Source organism: Colossoma macropomum, unplaced genomic scaffold (assembly GCF_904425465.1).
Source record: "Colossoma macropomum unplaced genomic scaffold, Colossoma_macropomum, whole genome shotgun sequence".
Taxonomy (NCBI): Eukaryota; Metazoa; Chordata; class Actinopteri; order Characiformes; family Serrasalmidae; genus Colossoma; species Colossoma macropomum.
Window position 1 is genome coordinate 19111223 of NW_023494806.1, and position 21555 is coordinate 19132777.

The 21555-nt window shown below is 36.7% G+C and overlaps 2 protein-coding genes across 3 annotated transcripts in view; both read left to right on the plus strand.

The window, feature by feature from the left end:
* The window catches only part of inpp5jb (inositol polyphosphate-5-phosphatase Jb), a 38677-nt gene extending 30765 nt beyond the window's left edge, over positions 1-7912 (plus strand). For both annotated transcript variants that reach the window (XM_036598526.1, XM_036598527.1), the window contains exons 9-13: positions 2292-2493; positions 2590-2727; positions 2890-2973; positions 3103-3207; positions 4011-7912. In XM_036598526.1, the coding sequence (XP_036454419.1) occupies positions 2292-2493; positions 2590-2727; positions 2890-2973; positions 3103-3207; positions 4011-4310 (829 nt within the window). In that variant the 3' untranslated portion in view covers positions 4311-7912. The remainder of the gene's footprint in view (positions 1-2291; positions 2494-2589; positions 2728-2889; positions 2974-3102; positions 3208-4010) is intronic.
* A 6888-nt stretch (positions 7913-14800) lies between these two features.
* mat2ab (methionine adenosyltransferase II, alpha b) lies at positions 14801-20092 on the plus strand. The gene is made up of 9 exons (XM_036598690.1): positions 14801-14979; positions 15822-15899; positions 16007-16129; positions 16380-16492; positions 16727-16870; positions 17222-17440; positions 17867-18049; positions 18220-18353; positions 19214-20092. The coding sequence occupies exons 1-9, from the start codon at positions 14886-14888 to the stop codon at positions 19314-19316; spliced, it is 1191 nt and encodes a 396-aa protein (XP_036454583.1). The 5' UTR covers positions 14801-14885; the 3' UTR covers positions 19317-20092.
* Positions 20093-21555: the final 1463 nt, after the last annotated feature.

Consider the following 21555-nt stretch of genomic DNA (forward strand, 5'->3'; position numbering starts at 1 on the left):
TTCTAACATAGAAAGCCCTGCATGGCCTAGCTCCTAAATAACTGAACTTCTCCATCCCTACACTTCTACTCATACTCTCAGTCTAGCACTGCACTCTTGGCTCTTTGACTCTTGTCATTACTTTCTTCCTTCAAAGCCCAACTTAAAACATTTCTGTTTACACAACACTTTCATGCTCCTTTGTTTTTCTCCCTCCACAATAGGTATAATATAAATGCTTTTATTGATTGTTGTTATATTGTCGTATGTACTTTGGCTTGTACAGGGACCTTGGGTATGAGAAAGGCAGTATATAAAATCAAACATATTATTATTATTATTATTATTATTATTATTATTATTATTATTACATTTGGGGAAAGATTTAATAATTTAGTAGTTGTTTAGCTACAGTACTGTGCAAAAGCCAGAGACCATCATTCATATGTATTTAATTTCCAGTGAAAACGGCCATCATATATAAAGTTATAAATTTTTCAGGAGAAAATTATGAGAAGATTATATATAAGATAATCCACTTACATATGGAAGAGAAAGACAAAGAAAAATAAGTGAAAATAGAGGAGTTCAAGATAGAGGAGACTCCTGACAACTGTGCAAGACCTGGTAGACCACCAAAACCTTGTAGAACATCACTGAGCGTGTTCGGGATTATGTGGATCATGAGAAGTAGAAACTACAACAAACATCTAAGACTAAACTTTCACTATAGGCAGTTTTCGAGATGCACATTTCAGATACAACCATATGTCTATGTATGGATTTCCTCAAATAATAAATTCACTTCACGTTTCAAGTTGAATTAATTGCTTAAATTAAGATGAATTCACATGCAACAAAATCCTCTGAATTGAATTAACACTGACAGTGTTGAAGTAACACCTAGTGTGTTACTTTATTTACTTTATAAGTCCAGATGGAAACGAACACTATAAACACTGTTTACTGTAAACTGGGGATTTTTCTTTGAATGTAACTGGTCCTAACCTTAATAACCCCATATATCTATCCTTTAACTCTTTTAGCCAATTTGTGTGTAGTTTTCTTTAGAGATTACATGACAGTGTGAACAATTTGTAACAGTGTCACAATGTGTACCTTAAATAGCCAAATCCACCAATTATAAAAATGTCTGGATACTTCTGGGCATATAGTATATCTTACTGTGCAGAAATAGAAATACTGTGCAGGATTAGGGGATTTGGAGACCTCTCTGGTGGAAATATGTAATTGCATGCAACATGCAGAAAAATGTTTAATAACATTGCTTGTTCTTTGCACCCTCACAAGTAGATGAATCTGACTTTTGTGAGTGCATTGAGAGAGTATTTAAAGAGAACTCAAAATGTAGTGAAGGATGTGTGTGAATTATCATCATTGTCATCATATCTTCATCAGAATGATGATTTTGCCTTTGATACCTAAACATAGACCTTCTTTTTGAGCCTATGCGTGTGACGTTAATACGTGAGGACGTTTTAAGACGTGGTCAAAAAACACCCGCAAAATCGGTCTTGGTACCTCTGACCTTTAAATTATTATGTCAGGCTTTACAGGGTGACTCGCAGCCGTGCACACTTTCCATTTATTAGTGTGTTCTCCATTTATCGTTAATGCTACTTATTTCAATTTTAGCAAAAAAATTACATGGTACTGCGTTAAGGCTAGGGCTGGGCGATATGACAATTATCATTATCTTGATAAATTATGTCACAATAAGCCTTTCTGAGCATATCATGATATCGTCAGTACTTCTAGAAATCAACCACCTGTGTGTTTTATTACAAACAGAACATCAGTCCAGGTTAATTAATGCAGTGCAGTGTGTGTGAAATCTTATTTAAAAATCTTTTGGAAGTATTTTTAGATGTGGCACCACTGGTTCTTTTTTGTCCGTTCCAACTCATCAGATGTCTGAAAAAATAAAAAGTTGTGACATTGTATGTTGTGAAAATTTCTTGAAATATCATGGTATTAGATTACGCCATATTTGATCAAACCTATTTAAGGCTAATAAAATCTGTAGCAGCCTATTCTTACCTAGAAGTGGTCATCCCAAACACTGTGTAAGTATGAGTCCTGAAAACTACATGCCAGTCACAGTCATTTTATTCAAAAAAGATTGTTGCTATGGAGTTTTATTCCTGTCTCTTCTTCACTGAGCGCTGCAGAGTGGCTAATTTTTTTTATTTTTTTGGCTAGCTTTTTTTAATTTTAGTGAGTTCTACTGAAAACATTTTATGTTAAGTCTATAATTTATCGCTTATGTGTGTGTATGTGTATTTTCTTAGTGGGAAGAAGCGTAAGCCGGCATGGACTGATCGTATTCTCTGGCGTTTGAGGCCAATGGCACCTGCTAGCAACAACATGTCCAAGCGCAGCTCTCTGTCAGGTCTGACCAGTGGCACCCGAGTGACCCAGCACTTTTACCGTAGCCACATGGAGTACACTGTCAGTGACCACAAGCCAGTCTCCTCTATTTTCACCCTGCAGGTTAGCACACAGTAGCTGAATTTGATAGGAAAGTTGAGGAAGTTCATGTCAGAACTGTGTAGCAGTATAATCTTTAACATGCAATGGTCTCCACAGTTCCCGTATAAGGTGGACATCCCTTTAGTGACAATTATCGTAGAGGATGAGTGGAGAGAAGTAATTGACGCCGTTGCCAAATTCAAGGTTGCACCCAACTACTCCCGAAGTTCCTGGGATTGGATTGGTCTTTACAAGGTACATCCACATCCACAATTTTAGAATTTTAGAACATATTAAGAATGTTTTATTAGGTTTAAATGAGATTAGTACTATCAGGAATTAATGACTGATAATTAGAAATACAACATAAATAATGTAAGATTCGATAGCTGACGTTTAAGTAATATGGCTTTCCAGGTTGGATTCAAACATCACAAAGATTATGTGGGTTATACTTGGGCTAAGCAGGAAGAATCAGATTACCTGAGACAGGAGCACCAAGTAAGACCTGTCACAGTTTTTTATCCAACAAACAACATACATACTTGTTTATTCTCCATGTACTTTTAGTAGAAAACGTAGCTGCATCAGTATTTGATTATGAGTTTCCATTTGTTTCCACTTTTCTAGGTTACCTTTGCAGAGGAGGAGTTGCCAAAAGAATCTGGGGACTTCATCCTGGGTTATTATAGCAACAATATGAGCTCTATCGTGGGTGTTACAGAGCCATTCCAGGTAACTGTTGTTAATCAAAGTGAGATTGCTAACGAAAGCCCTAATTCCATTACTTTACAGAAATATTTATGAGTTGCATATATGCAAATATGGAAAGGAAGGTGAGAAAACCTCCAGTCAAGGCATTAGATGCACACCAGGGGCACGTTTAGCCTTGATATTAACATCTATTAGTTACCGATAAAAGTGAAGCTTTTAAAAAAATGAGCTCAAAATGTGGTGTAACACAAATAGAGTGTGGGGTACGAGGTAAAACAAGGTCACATATAAATTAGATTTTCATGTAATATGTATTAAACAGGTTTAATTAAAATGTTTTTTGGTCATCTTTTTGTTTTCTCATAGCAATGTCATCTACGATTTTTGACAGCAATCAGACAGATATTTCAGAGATTCACCTAAAAGACCCTGAAAAGTAACTTTTTTGTATAGGGATCACAAAACTCACATTTATATTATTTTATTCACCCTCTTTGTGGCTGTAATATACCATTTTGATGCACAGAAACACCTCACAGTGAGAGCTGGCCAGGGTAAAGTGCAGCCTCCACACAACTGGGTTACGCACTGTTATAACTAAGATCCCTAGGTATAAATAAAATAAATTTTATATCATATAAATAAAATTGACTTTAAAAAGTTTAAAGTAACTTTTACACTCAGATGGCTTTTGGCTAAATGGTATAACACCCCCAAGGCACCTCACAGAAACACAGGGGCCTGTGGCAGATGTCACAATATTAGGGAACATGTAATTAATTTCTGCTATAGTGTTGTTTTAAACTCTTTTCATTTTCCTGCAGATTCAACTGCCCTCCTCCAGTGAAGCTGGCCTCAGCCCCTCAGACAGTTCAGATTTTACTTCCGAGGATGAGATCAAGCAGGCAGAGTCATGTGACTCCAGCCCTGTGCGAAATAAGAAGGGTAGCAGCAGCAGCAGCAGGAGCCACACACCTACTGAAGGGCAGATGGAAAGTTCCAGCAATCCCTACTCCAGAGACACCTCGCCACATTCCTCCTCTGCCGTAACGGGTTGTAGCACTCCCAAAAGGAACAACTCCTCTGATGGTGCAAACTCAGGGAAGAACACCGGCAAGCCCTAGATAAGCACACTGTTGAGAACGATGGATTGTATATACAAGGCAGAAGCTGAAGGATTCTCTTGGGGGTTTTATAACGTCTTCGTGCAGTTGCTTTAATGTGAAGTCGTTCGTTATGTGGAGATGTTGTCTTATGTGTTGTAGTGGTGCAGGGCAGACATAGGCCTTTAGTGAGCAGCTCCCTCCATGACAATTAAGAGGGTGGGCTGAGTTATTGTCCGTGCCTGTTTCGCAGTAAACTGAAATCATACCATACGCACATTTTTTTATTTTCTCTTCTTTTTCCCTATCTCAGCATGTTAAATGGTTCAATTCTGGGACAGTAAGAAGTAGCACAGCAAGAGGTACACAAGCACATCAGAGAGATTTCATGAAAAATATTACTTGGTTTGGTTTATACCAATTTGTATTCATTAATTGCATCTAGCGTCTACTATGATATGTGCTGAATACATCACAGTCTTTGCCAAGGCTCTGAGAAACTGCCAGGTTTTTATTTGTAGATCAGCCAACCAGACTGACAGCACAAATGAGAGTAGAGCTTTGGATCTTCCACTGCTTACAAATCCTATTTGCCTGTGCAGAGGTACACTGGGATTTCAACAAGGCACTGTTCTTGTGTTTACAATATGGTTTGTCTTTTCTACCAGTGTGGTGAGTAGATGGAGGTATATTTTAACATTTCTGTGTGTGTATGTGTGTAAAGATTGCAAGATATTTATTTTCTTATATGAATTACAACCGGGCAGGTCATTCCATTGCACATTTAAACATATTTTACATTTCCACACAGCTAATACATTATTCTATAAAAAGACTTTAATTTAACAGATAAGAATATTATTAAGTCAATTATTGTTAAGTCTTAACCACAATCTTGTCATGACCTTGACTGTACAGGTTTAATCATGTAATTAGTTATTTGCAAGGTTCCTGCTGTGCTGTGATACAGTGTTCTTGTTACAGTAGATGTCTTCTAAAAGACTTTGCCTGAAAACTCTGAAGTCACGTTCTTCCCCTTTTTCTTGATAATCCAAAGCAACCAGAAATGTTATGATGTGCCAATCCAAGGAAATGAGCAGTCATTCACTTTTTTGCCAGTTATCATTAGTAGTTTAGTTTGATATTGAAGGCAGGTCTTATGAGACAACAGAAGAAAAGAACAGAAAGGTAAAATGATCAATGAAATTACAGGGCTAATACTCTAAATGATCATCCCTCACAAGTGAAACTTGTAATACTCAATTTCAAAGGTGTAGAAGGACGTTTCGTCAAAGTTTTTGTGGCTAGATTTGAGCTTTAGTCTGTATCCAAAAGTGCTGCGCCTCTACTGTAACTGTGGTAGGAATCCTATGGCATTCTATGTTGTCTAGTTTTCTAGGATTTGTCCTCTGTGGTGTCTTCTCTTCTCTCGCTTCTTCTCTTCTCTTCTCTTCTCTTCTCTTCTCTTCTCTTTGTAGTATGCACAATGCTGTCTCCAGCAGCAATATGTCGGAGTAGTAACTAGTGAATCTCAGTGCACCATTTTGGACGTTTTGTGCCATGACTACTTAGCTTTTTGACACAGTGTGCTGTCTCGCTGTACTGTGATGGTGAGATAGAGTGTATGTATTTGATTATGTACATGTGTTTGCATGGCCATATGTCATGATATGGTGATACATTATGCTGTCAAACTCCTTTTAATACTGATGTGGGAATTGGTGTGGGAAAATTTTATTAAGGTCAGATAAAATGAAGGGAATTAAGGTGCTTTATGTAGTGTTATTTATTTTTGCCTTTTTAAGGTTACTGTCATATTGAAACGCAACATAAGCAAAGTCATTTTTAGAGATCTTCACCACTAGAGAAATAATCATGTGCAAACGTTTGGGCAGCTCTATTGCAAAGGCGTTTGTCAGATTTGCTGGAATTTAATTGGAATTTGCAGGCATCTTGTCGTTTTTTTTAGTAATAACAAATTGCAGGTATTTAGCACAATCCTCAGACGAACAATTCGCTTTCCACTGGGACTGTTTTTCCAAAAATTACCTTAAGAGGCTTAGTTCCCACATCCATATTAGGACAACTCAGGACATCTGCAATATATTGCAACTCTCAGCACAGGATTCTGTTGCACAAAAGGGCACACAAAAGTAATAGGCATGCTTTCTTTGTTACTCTAATGTAATCTTTCTAGCACATGAAAAGCCCTAAAACATACATTTCTGCAGTATAAAAAGAATTACAGTTCTTGACTGATACTTGTTTTCATCTTGGTCAGGTCTTTAGACAAAATGTCTTGGATTAAAAAGTAATTTGGAAGTATAAAAAGTATTGGAAAATCTAATTTCTCAGTAGTTTCTTACCTTAGGCACCAAACAAAAAAAACAGATTTTCCTACTAACAAGGGCACCCTTTTGCTTTAACTGTTTTCATATTTGGAGTGTCTTCAGAACTGGACCAGTTTTTTGAGATTGGAAACAGCAGCTGTTTTCCTGGAAATGTAGACAGTGGAAACACAGTCTACTTCTGAATCTGATTAGATGAACATCTCAAATGTTTTGTTTGTACATGACAAAATGATAAGCTCTAGCAGGGCTACTAAATTCAGTAACCAAGCAATGTGACTGAAAAGCATTTCATGGCCAACCACAGACTTAGTCTAACTTTACATATTGCCATTACATTGATTAATTTGGTGGTGAAGATTGGGTAAGGATTATGGCTACACATGCAATGGAACAATATCTCCAGAATCCCATCACTGAAACAAGCCGGATAGTTAGAAATGTACTGTAGGAAAGAGCATTTATTTAAACAAGGGGTGCCCAGTCCTGGTCTTAGAGATCTACACTATAACACCTAACATAATGAAGGCCTTCAGGGGCATCTGCACATTAGATCCAGGTGTGTTGGATCTGAACTCTCCAGGATGGTAGATCTCGGGAGCAAGGATTAAGCCCCCCTGATTTAAACAGTGTCAGAGAAGTCAGTTTCTGGTTTCCAGTTGCAGGAAAATGGGAAGCCAAAACCAGAAAAACCTGCCTTTAATATTATTCCGTATTGAATTTATGTTTTAGTGCTTTATACAATGTTCTAAGGAAAGAACATAATATTCATGCATATTGGTAAGGAATGTTATTGTTGAAATAATGTAGAGATTCTTGATGGAAATTATGTGTATATGAAGTAGATGTAAAGAATAGATGATAATCAATGCCAAAAAATAGAGGATATTCTATGTATATGATGTGCATTAATTTATTTTTTCATTGCAGTTTATTTATTTACTGTATGTAAAATGTCATTCTGCTGGCCAGTGTCTTATAGGCATTATAAAGAGGATTGTTTTTATTTTAATTGTTCTCTTTTAAATATTCCTTCTTTGAATTGATATGTTATGCATTTCTTTAAATTCACAGCTTAAATTGGTATCACATCTTCAATCTTTACAGTTCTTTATGTTCACCTCATTTTACATTTTATAAGTTGTATAATTTACTGTAGTCTATAGTTTCACATATTCATTTGATGAAGGATATCTTGTGAAGGGAGCCATCTGGCCATTGTTGTCCAAACATTATTGTCCAAGAGAAAATAAATCCCTAGTTGAAAATAAATCAAAGTTGAAAAGTAACATTCTGGTCTTGGCAGTTTCACTTTATAAAATGTAAACATGTATAAAATGTACACAGCAAGGTTTGATCTCAGTTTCATCAGCAGTTCCACAATAAAATCTGGATGCGATACAGTCGCACACAATGCAGTTACTCATTGCAAATGACTACTGCTGAATAGTGCTTAAAATCCCCAAAAGCATACACAAAAAACAGAAATGACTTGAAGAAATTCACAAATATGTCCAAGTAAGTTATAATGCTAAATATCTCAAGTTGTACATCTCAAGATGATTTCCTTGATGAAGTTAATTGAACCAGGTTTAGAATAAGATATAATGTGAACTTATTATAATGGGCATGAACTTATCATAATGTATTACAAAGTGTCTTTCCAGAAAACACTAAGCAAGGGAGGTGGGACTGTGGGAGTGCAGAAAAAGACAACATGTCTTGTCGTGTCTTTTTAAGCTATTTGTAATATAATGCTTATAAAGCAAGGCATATACAGATTGTAAACATTATTTCAAGTAATTTACTCATACCGTGATATGCAAATGGTCAGATTATTTGTTGTGTTGATTACGTGAAAATAAATTAACATATTCTCTGCAGGAAAAAAAAAACTTAAAAATGGCATTTTCTGTAAATTTTACTGCACAATTTCTTGTGCCCGAGTTTAACATTTCAAAAAAAAGAAAACCTAACAAAAAATGTGCCATGGCTTTTGCACAGGCCACATTTGATGCTTTTTTTCTAATGTAAGTTATATTCAGCAAATAAACTGTAGTTGTGCATTGAAATTTGCAAAAGTATGTTGTCTATAGAGGATGTGTTGACTTATTTTCACTCCAAACAAAACATTTAATTTGACCAGGGGTACGCAAACTTTTGCATGTAAATGTACACTATGTTTAATATTTCAAACCAAATCTCATTATAATAGCACAAAGAGTATATCATTGTAAGTATATAATTTCTTATTTAAACTTTTTACCATTTATTCTGCAAAAATGAACAGTGAAAACACCCTATAATTATATTCGACCAAAATAATATATTCTTCAGGCGCCATATTAAAAAATTACATGTACTGCATGTGAAAGTACTTCTAGTCATTCGAAATGCAATATTGCATATTTTTAAATGCATATTTAGCTGCAAAATATTTGTTATGTAGTAACAACATATTGCTGTAAAGACCGCATTACTAAAAGAATATGCATATTACATATTATATATCATGTATTATAATGAGATGACATGCTGACAATAGTGAAGCCAATGTGACTCAGCAAAAGAATTCATTTCTTTAATAGTTATTATATTTTTAGATTGTTGTGGTCAGTATTATTTCCATTACTTGTGAGTTGGTAATGCCACCTTTACTATCTTTGATCTTCTCTTCAAGATACATCATGGGAAAATTAAAATGTTCCCTTGTGTTTTAACAGGAAGCCAAAAAATGTTTCAGAGATGAGAATGTTGTGCATGGACATGAAATTTTTAAAGAATTACAGCGTGAATTTTTATGCAGTATTAGAAAAGACTCCACCCTGGCCAAACATCTGGCTACAATGCAGTAATGAAAATTATGGCTTCAAATACATTAAAAAATTTTAATAAAATGTTCACATTTTTTCATTTTAGGTGCAATGTGTGTGTATTTAGGTCACACTATGTCCATTTATCACAATTTGAATTGTTCTTTGCCTTTTTAAACACATTAGAATCATTAATCAGCTTGAATGTGGTGAAGCACCACCACTAGTGCCCACTAGAGGGACACAGCAGAAAAAAAATACATAAAATCTTCTCACTGCTAGCACTGCACAGGGTGCATTTTTCCCCTCATGTGTGTCACATTATGAAAGACTTGACAGTAAACTGATGAGTGGGATGAGGTGTGTTAAAGCAGGAAAAAAAAAAAGATTCCTTCACTGTGATTTAGCCTTTTACACCAATATCTGGCCTAGATTATTCATTAACTACTGGCATGACAGTGAAAGTTATATATTAAAGAACCGCTATATCAGAAGTTACCTTTAAGCATGTTATTTATGTAATGGGCACCTTATGTGACCTTTCTTTGCTTTGTGGTGGGCCAAAGAACAAGGCTTGTTCTTCTGCTGAGCCTATACAATTAATCCCATTTATACTCATCAACTACCGGAATACCCACTGCAGCTAACAGAGATACTAGTTCTGGGGTTATTTACTATTCTCTCTTTTGGCATGTAGACTTTATAAGTTAAAAGGCTATACTGGCTAAAGTATTTAGCTTTTAATAAAACCTGATGAAAAGCTGCAAACCTTTCTTTTGTTTATTTGTTGTCTTGCTGTAGAATACATTACTGTAAAGGTCATGTAAAATTTAAGCTGGATATGAAAAACAGTTATAATAGTCCTTTGTAATTTAAGTCTTTACACATTACAAAGAAGTTAATGTCCCCAGTACACTTTATGCCAGTGTTGTAAAAAGTACTCAAAAATCATACTTGAGTTTGAAGTTTTCTCAGCCAAACAGCACTTAATTGAAAGCAAAACATTTTCAAGTACTCAAATACTAATAGTGTGTGTACATTGTAATCTCAAATACGATATTAAACAAACAAGCAGGAGTTTCCTTTTAAAACCCACACTGTTATAAACATTAAAAATATGGAAGTACATGCTTTTTTTTAAACACAAGTATCTCAGTGTGTAACTGCACACACAGTAGACATTTCATTCTGTAGCATTTTGCAACAGAACAGAACACTTCCTTCAAATTGTTTTTGGTTGTTTTATTTATTTTCTCTGTGGCTGATAATTTAGCAGATACTGTTACAGCAAATGGAGAGCCTGACAAATGCACTGTTTTGAGCATTTCTCAATTTCTCATTGAGAAATTCTGTGCTCTCAGGGACAAAGATTTAGAAAAGTAGTGAAATAAAAGTTACTGTTGCAACCATTTTAAATGGTCAAGTAAAAGGGGACCTCTCCACATAGGTGGCTGTGCATAGATAAAACAGACAGCAACTTTTTTGATATCAAAAAATCATGCACAACTGCCACAACTGATTCGCTGCTAACCAACAAAGATAAAAGTCCACTTGGCTTCCAGTTTTATAAATCATACACATTTCCATTTAAATGTATTCCAACAATGTTGTTAAAGAATAGGCATAGTTTAACTGACCTCCAAAAAAGGCATTCATTTTATGGCTACTGTGAAAAAGGATTAAAGTACAGCAACAAAGTCATTACTTCGCATTCCTGCTTTATATATATCTCAAACAAGCAACTGACCTAATCACAAAGCACAAACGAACAGTCATGGACTAGACCACTGATAAGGCACGTAGTGGTGGGATTTGACTGTTGGGATTTTTGCTGACAGCTTGTTTTGCGCTGCCAACTTCCTGGTCCCACGCAAGCAATGACTTACTTGATCATCCTGCACATTATGTAATACACAAGCCAGGACTTGATGATTATTCAGCATACTGTATAATAGAAATTCATTAGAGTCAGTATGACAATGTCATATGGCTGGCCTTTCACTTGACCCAAGGCTCTTAAGTGTTAAAAGTGGTTGATTGGTGGTATGATGGAACCATAGTATGTCTGGAAATCAATGTTATGTAACACTGTAATTATGTAATAGCCATTGTTTGGGAGATTTGTAAGAAAAACAATACTATCCTGCTTTCTATTATTACTATGGGAAAGAAGAGGTGTGTTTTTTTTAAGTGTGTTGGCATGTGTATGTTAGCTCTGGGGCCTTTCTGATGCAATACTTGGCTGCAGTTGGGAGGTGTGGTATTAGCCAGTGCCATTGTGTTAGAGACTCATGCCCCAAATCTGCTGTCTCACTGTGACGTTGTGGACGACTTAATTTTGCATTCAGTAATTCTGACTAATCAAATTCAAGTTTCTGTGTGTGTTGGTGTGTATTTTTGTGAGCATTTATACCTTACCTTGCATTCCGTGGTGAAAAAAAACACAACACAGTTTATTCCGGTTTATGCTGGTCTAGTGCTGGTTTAGATGGCCACCCAGCATGGTCATACTGGTTTCCCAGCATACCAACACTAAAACACAACATATGCTGGTTTTGCTGGTGATCAGCCTTTTTGTTTAAATTGCTGCTAATGAGCATACCAGCATCCAAAACACAGCATATGCTGGTGAATGAGCATGCTGGTCTATGCTAGTTTTTCTAGCAGGGTTCCACTTCCACTAGATTAAAATCATTTTGCTTCGAGTGACTTATACCATAATTATGTGTATTTTATTAAAAGAATGCTAGCCACTACATGACTACACCAGAAGTCATGATATTTCCAAAAGACAAAATGCTTACTTAATTGCAGAAAAAAATGATTTGTTGTTTCAAGTTTTTAGTGACAATTGCTAAACTTTCATTTTGAGACACTTTTATTTCAAAGCAAAGGGATCTAACTTCTCACCATGTGGCCATGAGGGATGGGGATGCAGTTTCACTTCCTAAAATCAAGCTCCACCTATGGAGCAAAACTCTTTGTGTTTCAGTAGTGACATGAAAATGTTGGGCCAGCAAGTTTTTTATTTAAAAATTACACTCATGATAAATCTAAATCTTTCAACTTTTTAAAAATAATCAAAAAGGTCTTTAGTAAAAAGAAACAAACAAACAAGATACAACAAAAAAAATATTTTCACAAGTTGAGATTTAGGAGTTAACTTATTGTCAATATTAATGCATTGAGTTTAAATTGATCATAATATAATCCTTATGGTTTTTTTTGTCTTTTTGTTAGTTTTTTGCACCGCAGTTTGAACTGGTTCAGTAGAATGGTATGCACACACACACACACACACACACACACACTACATATATATATTATATATATATATATATATTATATATATAGATAGATAGATACCACACATGGTATTATACAAGGATGGTACTGTAGAAGGGTATTCTCTTTTTACTGGCATTACTGACTTACTAGCCTATTAGCCTACTGCTCCCACAAAAACTACATTAGTTCTTGTAGATAGTTCCTTTCAGACCACAGCTACTTCAATACCCTATTATGAGCAAACATAGTAACACTGTATAAGAATGATGACACTTTGAACAAAACAAGAGCTCCAAAATAGCAGGCCTGCCATATAGGTCTTGTAACTGAACATTTTCTTAAAATTTATTCACACCATTTGAAAATGCCAGCTGCCCTTTACATTGCATAAACATATCATGATGAATGAATAGAATGAAAACATGAGGTTTTGTTACAGTTACAGTAGGTTGTTTTAAGTTTACTTTTCTTCATCTCTGTATGGAAGGGACCCCTACATCATCTTTACAGCACATCAAGCGCCAGAGGGAATTCATGACCTTCTCTTTGCGAACGTCATAATCCTACATGAGTAAGGGTCTAAGCTGGGGGAAGCCAAAGCCGACTGAATGGCAGTCATCATGTGCTTTATGTGTATACAGGCTACTAATAAGAGAGAGATTATATTTGGCAGTGGTATCTTGCCATGGCTGCTATATGCCATCTACGAATGCAGCATCACTCCATTTGCAGATGCCTTATCAGAGTTAACAGAAGCATAATAGGATGGAAAAAGGGCTATAATTTCCTTGGCTCTGCTATCTCAATTTTTATAGGCTATAATAAGAAGAAAAGCAGATGTACAGCAGCAATCCAAGCAAGTCCAAATCACTCTGGGAAAATAGATAAGGAACAAAGTGGCAAAAGAAAGCTTTGGGGCTGCAAATGTTATTTCTTACATAACTGCATTCTGTTTTTTATGGAATTTTCCCACAAGGCCAGTTTACAGTGGTGCTATATTTTTCTAATTTAATCAAAAGCACTAGTCATTGACATAAAGTCCTTTAACAGATCACAGGGCAGATCACACCTCAAATGGAAACACTGTTCACCCATGTTCTACACTTTAGTACAGAAACTGTTTCAGGGCCTAACCGATTACACTGTCTACTCTGAGGTCAAATGCACCATTAGACTGGAAGTGAAATAGCACAATAAGCACAGTAACCAAGCTATGTCCAATTCAACAGTGAATATGCATTAGAAAAACAGTACATTAATGTTGCTTGATTCAAATCAGTTTAACAATAATATATTGCACCGACACAGATAAATTGCAGCAAACACCAACACCTTTGCAGCAAGCCTGGCAAATGGCTTTGATTAATCTTTATTTCGATATACGACTATAGTTTTTTTTAAAAAGGACACTTAAAAAGGCAAGAACTTGTTGATGTTGTTATCAGAATATTTACAATCATTGTCATCAGTGTATTATTATGTTGTTATTATTATATTGTAGAAATGTAGAACTGACACACCAAGTCCATTTAAAGGTTTCAATTTAAGTGGGACATCAGATAAAGTGGGATACTTAAACTTAATGGCACTGTGCTTTTGTCAGTCAACAACAAAAATGTTGCTTGGATGTCATATGTGTGTTAAATATTAATAAATGACATCATCATTGTGGGTGTGGCCACATTCTAAAAAATTAAATACATTTGTAAGCGTGATGCTAAAAAAATCCTTACTTATAAAGTGTTAAACTGTAGTTGTGTCCATCATTATGTAATTGCCTGTTTTTTAGTTATAAAGTGAGAAGGTGTTTAAGATTTTCCAGATGTTTAAGGAATGTATTACTCTTTTTATTTTTGATAATTTTAAGGAGTGTAATCAAAAGCTCTATTTCCACTTTAAATCCACTCGCCTTTCTCGTCGACGACATCCAACAGCACCTTTACATCATCACAGACACGTGGTCTCTCACGGTCCCGCCCCCCTGGAATCTCGGCCCCGCCTTGTCCTGGCCTTTCGCGCGCTGCCGGCGCGTGACGCTGCGAGACGGAATAAAAGGGGCGGACTGACTGAATCGCTTTGAGTCCCGGACCGGCGCACGAGTCAGCTGCAGCAAGAGCGGTTGGTAACACAAGTAAAAAGCCGCAAATATGATGAACGGAGAGATTAACGGTTTTTACAACGCTCTCATTGACGAAGACTGCTTTCTATTCACCTCAGAGTCCGTGGGAGAGGGGCATCCAGGTAAAAGTCTCCACAAAGACGATGGACGATGTTCAGAAGGCGGGCGAAGTGTGTACAGTATAGGGGTGGGAGAACCACGTGTTACAGTGAGAGAGACACACGTCTTAAATACAGAAGTCTGTAGTTGCTTGCTTTTTTAAGCTTTGTTTATATCTAGATAACTATAAATGTGCGTTTTATGTGTACTTCCTATAAATAACAGTTACATAAATTAAAAATTGAAAGACACCGTATGGCTAGAGCTAACACGCTTAGTTCATGCTCAACATGAAAAGAAAAATCACACTGTAAGACTACAACCTACTTTTGCCGGTATAAAAACCTTTGATAGTATCATTATTTAATAGTATAATCTATAGAAAGTGTTTTTGTCGCAGTACAAAATGGGGTTACCATAAACGTCTGGATCGCACAACGCGGGCTAAGTCTATGGCCTACAGTCTGGCAGCCAAGGTGAAGGGCATGACAATCGCAAGAGAGATGAAACAAATCAGCACCTATTTTTCTCCTCTACTGTCTCAGTTTACAGTTGTGTTTCACTCTGTGGTGGCCATACATACACGAAAGACCGATCCCTCCGTAGAACATTATATAGGCTTTGAAACGGGCCAGTACAACATAATAGAGTTGGAACGTCTTGATTTCTCTATTGAATGATGTGTGAACATTCGTTAGTTCTGTTTATAGCTTGCGCGTTCAGCCATAAATGAATAAAAATAAGAACGATAATTATGTTGATTTACGTACTATTAAATGTGGTGCCTATTACATCAGTCGAGGTATAGAATGAACGGTTTTTGCACATTTGCACACTGACACTAATTTTGTTTTATATTTAACAGACAAGATATGTGACCAAATTAGTGATGCTGTGCTTGACGCCCATCTTAAGCAAGACCCAGATGCCAAAGTAGCATGTGGTAAAGATAAACTTTTGAAGTGCTTCTGTGTTCTGTTTACCTTAAAATCATTGTTTCAAGCCATTGACATGTACTTGCTGTTCATGTACACGCATTTTTCTTTCCAGAAACAGTAGCCAAGACTGGAATGATCCTACTGGCAGGGGAAGTGACATCTCGTGCCACTGTGGACTATCAGAAGGTCGTCCGTGACACTATCAAACACATTGGTTATGACGACTCCACAAAAGGTTGGTGTGTCAGCACATAGTAATACACGAGAAAAAACTGCTGAGCTGTCATTCATGCTGTTGTACTATTTTAGCCATATTTAGCCATATTTGCTTTTTGGGAGAATAGTAACATGCAAAAATGAACATGATTTATCACTGAGCTTTTTGACTGTATGGTAGGCTCTGCAGGGCTTGGTCAGCTAATGGAATAGCCAGCTGTTCATGCTTAAAACCAGTGAGTTAATATGTATATCTTCTAAACTCCTAGGCTTCGACTACAAGACCTGCAATGTGTTGGTGGCTTTGGAGCAGCAGTCTCCAGACATTGCCCAAGGGGTGCACTTGGACCGCAACGAAGAGGATATTGGGGCAGGGGACCAGGTCAGTCATTGCTTTTCGATATGTATCACAATTTTTAGTTTTCCTAAGGTTTGCTAGAAAGTGCAAACACCAACAAAACAGTACCGGTAAAAAATTGGTAAAAGATAAATACGATTAAGCCATGATTGGCAGCAGCAATCAGCTTTTAGTTACTATATAATTTTAGTTTAAAATCTCAATTTTTCTGTGAAGCATACAGTTGTTCAGTGTCCTATGCTCTTTTGCATACCTCAGGGTTTGATGTTTGGCTATGCCACTGATGAGACAGAAGAGTGCATGCCCCTCACTATCGTCCTCGCCCACAAGCTCAATGCCAAGATGGCAGAACTGCGCCGCAATGGTGTTCTACCATGGCTCCGACCGGACTCCAAGACTCAGGTAAGCTCAGCTCTTGGCTTTTTACGAAATATAGTTTAACAGTTGCTTTCTGATGGTGCTGGCATTAAGGATTAGTGATGCTGTATTTCAATGGCAGTTCTACCATTTATATTTGTTAGTGAGAAATGAAAGAGGATTAAAGCACTGAAGGACATTCTATCCACAGTTTTTTTTGGCAATGTTAGCTGTTGTCTTATCACTGAAAGCGTCATTTAAACAACTGCAGAGAGAGAAAATGAAATGTGACTGGTCAGTGTATCTGTGGAAGCAAATTTTTTGTTACCTCCTCCATTACAAGCAATGTCTATGCATTGGTAGCGTTGACTTTTTTTTCCCTGCTCATCCACTCAGGTGACTGTGCAATACAGACAAGACCGTGGTGCAATGCTGCCAGTGCGTGTCCACACAATAGTGATCTCAGTGCAGCACGATGAGGACATTTGCCTGGATGAAATGCGTGACGCACTGAAGGAGAAGGTGGTTAAGGCTGTGGTCCCATGTGTCTACCTGGACGACGACACCATCTACCATCTGCAGCCCAGTGGCCGTTTTGTCATTGGGGGACCTCAGGTATTCAAAAAATATTTTCTGAATTTGGTTGATCAAGGTTTGGTGATACAATTTTTTCATCCATTACCAAAATTTATGCTTTCTTGCAAAATAAGATAGGGCTGTAATCCATTTAACATTAAAAAAAAAAAATTAATATGAAATTATTTCATTCATGCTGACTTCTACAAGTACAATAAAACTGCAAAATTCACCTGACAGTTAATTAATTATTGTCCAGAACAAAAACATGCATAACACACATGTAACACAAGTAAATATACAAGTAATGATTAAGCATCTAGACATACTGCCATCTTTTACAGAAATAACCATAGTTCTTTTATGTGCTATTAAATTTGCCCATTACTTTTATGTTTTAAAAAAATCCAATATTCTTTGCCATCCTTTTAAATTTAAGGTGTTAATGAACCTCTCTGCTTGCAGGGTGATGCTGGCTTAACAGGTCGCAAGATCATTGTTGACACTTATGGAGGCTGGGGTGCCCACGGTGGAGGAGCTTTCTCTGGGAAAGACTACACTAAAGTGGACCGATCTGCTGCCTATGCTGCCCGTTGGGTGGCTAAGTCTCTGGTCAAAGCCGAGTTGTGCAGGCGTGTCCTTGTGCAGGTGAGAAATGACTGGTAAACACACTGTGGTAATCTTATTTAGTGTTATTCAGAATTATTAAGCATTGGCAATTGTTTATTGTGAGTAATGGGTGTATAAATACACAGACTGTCCAAAGTCTGCTTTTAATTATAATTGATGACTGAATTTGCTCTTAAAACATCTTACAGGTATCCTATGCCATTGGAGTGGCACATCCTCTGTCCATCTCCATCTTCCATTATGGCACATCCCAAAAGAGTGAGAGGGAACTGCTAGACATTGTCAAAAAGAACTTTGACCTCCGTCCAGGAGTCATTGTGAGGTAAAACGAACAAATGTGCCTTGTTTTGGATTGCAGGACAAACCAACCTTATGTCCACTCTCCTACCTTCAGTTCTTTCCATTCTAGCTGAATCTCAAATGGCCTTTTACTGTCTATACAGAGCCTATAATAGGATATGACTTAATAGCTTTTACATCTTGCATAGTACACTGTCAAATACCTGCCATTTTGGATTCAGCCTCTCTGCCTCTTCTCCTTTGGTTAGTTTCACAGTCTGAATTTCTCATCAGAGATCAGAGACATTTGGACTTCTGTTTTATTCTTTGCTGAATTTAAGTTCTTTTAGTATGGAGTGGCATTTATAATGGTGTCTGCTGCTGCTGCTTCGCTGATTTGGAGCACTGCACCTTCTCTTGGACTCTAGTGCTGAAATCCATCTAAATATACTTGGGCCTCCACACTTAATGAGTTCACATGTAAAAAATAAATGCATTTAAATCTTAATTAATTTATGTGTATATAAAAGTCAAACCAAATTTTTTATATATATATATATATAGGGATGGGAAGAAATTTTATATTCAATTCTAAACAAGGCTGATAATTTAAATTAATGGTAACTGGTTAGCAATGCACCTGGCCCTTTTTGTTTGGTAAATGGTTGGGTTGTGTTTTAAGGGATGTGTACTTAATGGCTAAAGCTTGCTAGTTAGTGATTGTTGTTAGAGTTGCTCTCTACTTCAAGCTGTTGCTTCGCCTCTTCATTGAAAGGGTAAGTAGCCTGTCTGCTTCTTGGCTGGCTGTGATTTGTGCTTTAAATATAGTTTATGTGGTGATTACTGTGTGTGGAGCTTTCTAGTCTTCAACGGTTGCATAATACACTGGCCTGTGTGTTCCAGGGACCTGCAGCTGAAGAAGCCCATTTATCAGAGGACAGCCGCCTACGGCCACTTTGGCCGTGACTCCTTCCCTTGGGAGATTCCTAAAAAGCTGCAGTACTAAACTGGTGTCAAACTTTTTTCCCTAGGCCTGCTGACGTCGCCTACAGAGAAGTCTGCATGGCTCAAAGGGAGGAAAAGTTAAGCCAGATTTATTCGCACAGTCATTACCTTTTAATCTGTTTCAGGCAGATTTTAACTAACCACTAAAAATTGCAAGGCAAATTTCTGCTGAAGGCTAGATCTTAAAACATTAGCTTATTTTTTTCAGCCATGACCTGTTTGGTCAGTTGTTCTCCTAAATTAATTCATGACATGATTCATACACACATGCACTCAGCACGCACACAACTTGACAAAACCAAACATGAAGTCGTTTTCCTTCCTACTCTGTACAACAGGGTTACAAACTGGTATCAAAACCTTTATCCATTATTTATTTGTGCTCCTACACTTTACATGTGTACTTAAAGAGGCTATGCTCTATAGAGCAGCTATTTGCGAAGGCGGCATTTTAGTTTGTAACTCTTTTCCAGTGGTCTTTGGTGGTTCCAAAGTGTACTACAGAAAAACTTTGGGTGCCAGCCACAAGGAGGCCACTGGCTACTGTAAGAGGTATGTAGTGCCATTTTGAGTTAATGGTGCCTATTCTCTCTATGACTTTCACTTACTTGCATTTCTGGTTACTTTCTTTCTTTACACTAACCCCAGAAAGATTGCCAAGTTTGGCTGGTGTTGTACAGAGAAACCAGCTTTGTTTACATGCAATCTCTCTCTCTCTCTTTCTCTCTCTCTCTCTCTCTCTCTCTCTCTCTACAGAACATTTATTTAATTTTACTCTTTTGTTATATTATTTTGTTTATTTTTATCAATAAAAATATTTTTCATTCTTCCAAATTTGGCCAAAGTGTCTTCTTATTAATCAGAACATTAAAGCATTCAAAGGTATCAGATTAACCTTCTGACATTTGTGAATGTCTTTTTTTATGAGTACAATGCAATTACCTCCATATTCAGATTAACTACATAGTTTCTAACAGCCAACGGATTTACTTAACTTGTTAATCATGTAATTAGTCTTCAAAACATTCTGTTGGTTTGAAAAGAAAAAAACATTTATGAAGCATACATTATAGGTGAGATTTGGAGCCATTGCTTGACAAATATAAGCCTGGGGACTAATAGCTGATCAGCTGAGGCATATAAGCAGGGAAAAAGTGTATTGGCTGTTTAGAACTAGAATGGGATAACCCTATAAAACAGCAGTGTGAAAGATTGTAAAATGGCAAGATATATTCTAATATTATTAACAACAGAGGAAATGGTGCTTTCCTGCTTCAATTTCGTGTATTGATCACTATATATTCAGCATGGCTGTGGTCATTTACTTTCTAAACAGCAAATCAGGGCTCTCTTTGGAGGAATGAGATGTAGATGCAGAGGACTTAACTAGTAGATTTTGTATTAGGTTTGAGAATTGTGCTGCTGTTCTCATCCAGTTTGCAGACTCTGCGGTTAATACTAATTTTTATCACTGGGCATGTTGAGAAGATAAGAGGCTAATTTGACTCTTGCACCCAGGCCTCACCTGACAACTGAGGCCATCTCTGCCAAGCCAGTGTGGCTCTTCTTCTATTAATACAAATCAGTTCTTTGTTGCTTGTTTCCGTGCATTACTGATACTATTTTGCATTAAAATCTAAAGTGATCGAGAATTTTTTTTTTTCTGCAAAATTTCAGGTTTTTCTAAATCTCTGAAAGTAATTTTCTGACTTTTGATGTGAAGTGGTTATAAAGAAAGTACGCTACTTTCTTTATAACAGTCATGACAGGAATCAGTGTTGTTATGAAGTCACAATTCAAGAATGAATGAATTCTCCAAAGTGTCTTAAGTTTAACTAAATGTGCTTATGGGAAGGGGAGGTGTTGATGTATGATCACTGTTGCCATCCGCCTACAGGAATAGTTAGGCTGGCTAAATAAATAAACAAATAAACAATTGATCAACCAAGACATCTAGTGTCTAAAGTTTGTTTCAGTAGTTTTGCACTAGAGTTATGAGGCTAATGTAAGGAAGTACTTGAAGCTAATAAATAAATCATTGCTGGCTTGCATCAAAACATGCTAAGTGGTTACACTATCTCAAATAGATTTGCTTATATGCTTGTGTGAAATGAGCTCCCATAACGTTTGCTACATTAGCCTTATAGCTCTGGTGCAAAGAAGCTAACGTCTTGCGGACCAGCATTTGGTGCACAGGACAATTGTATAAATTTCATCAAAATATTTCTTTAAGAAAATAT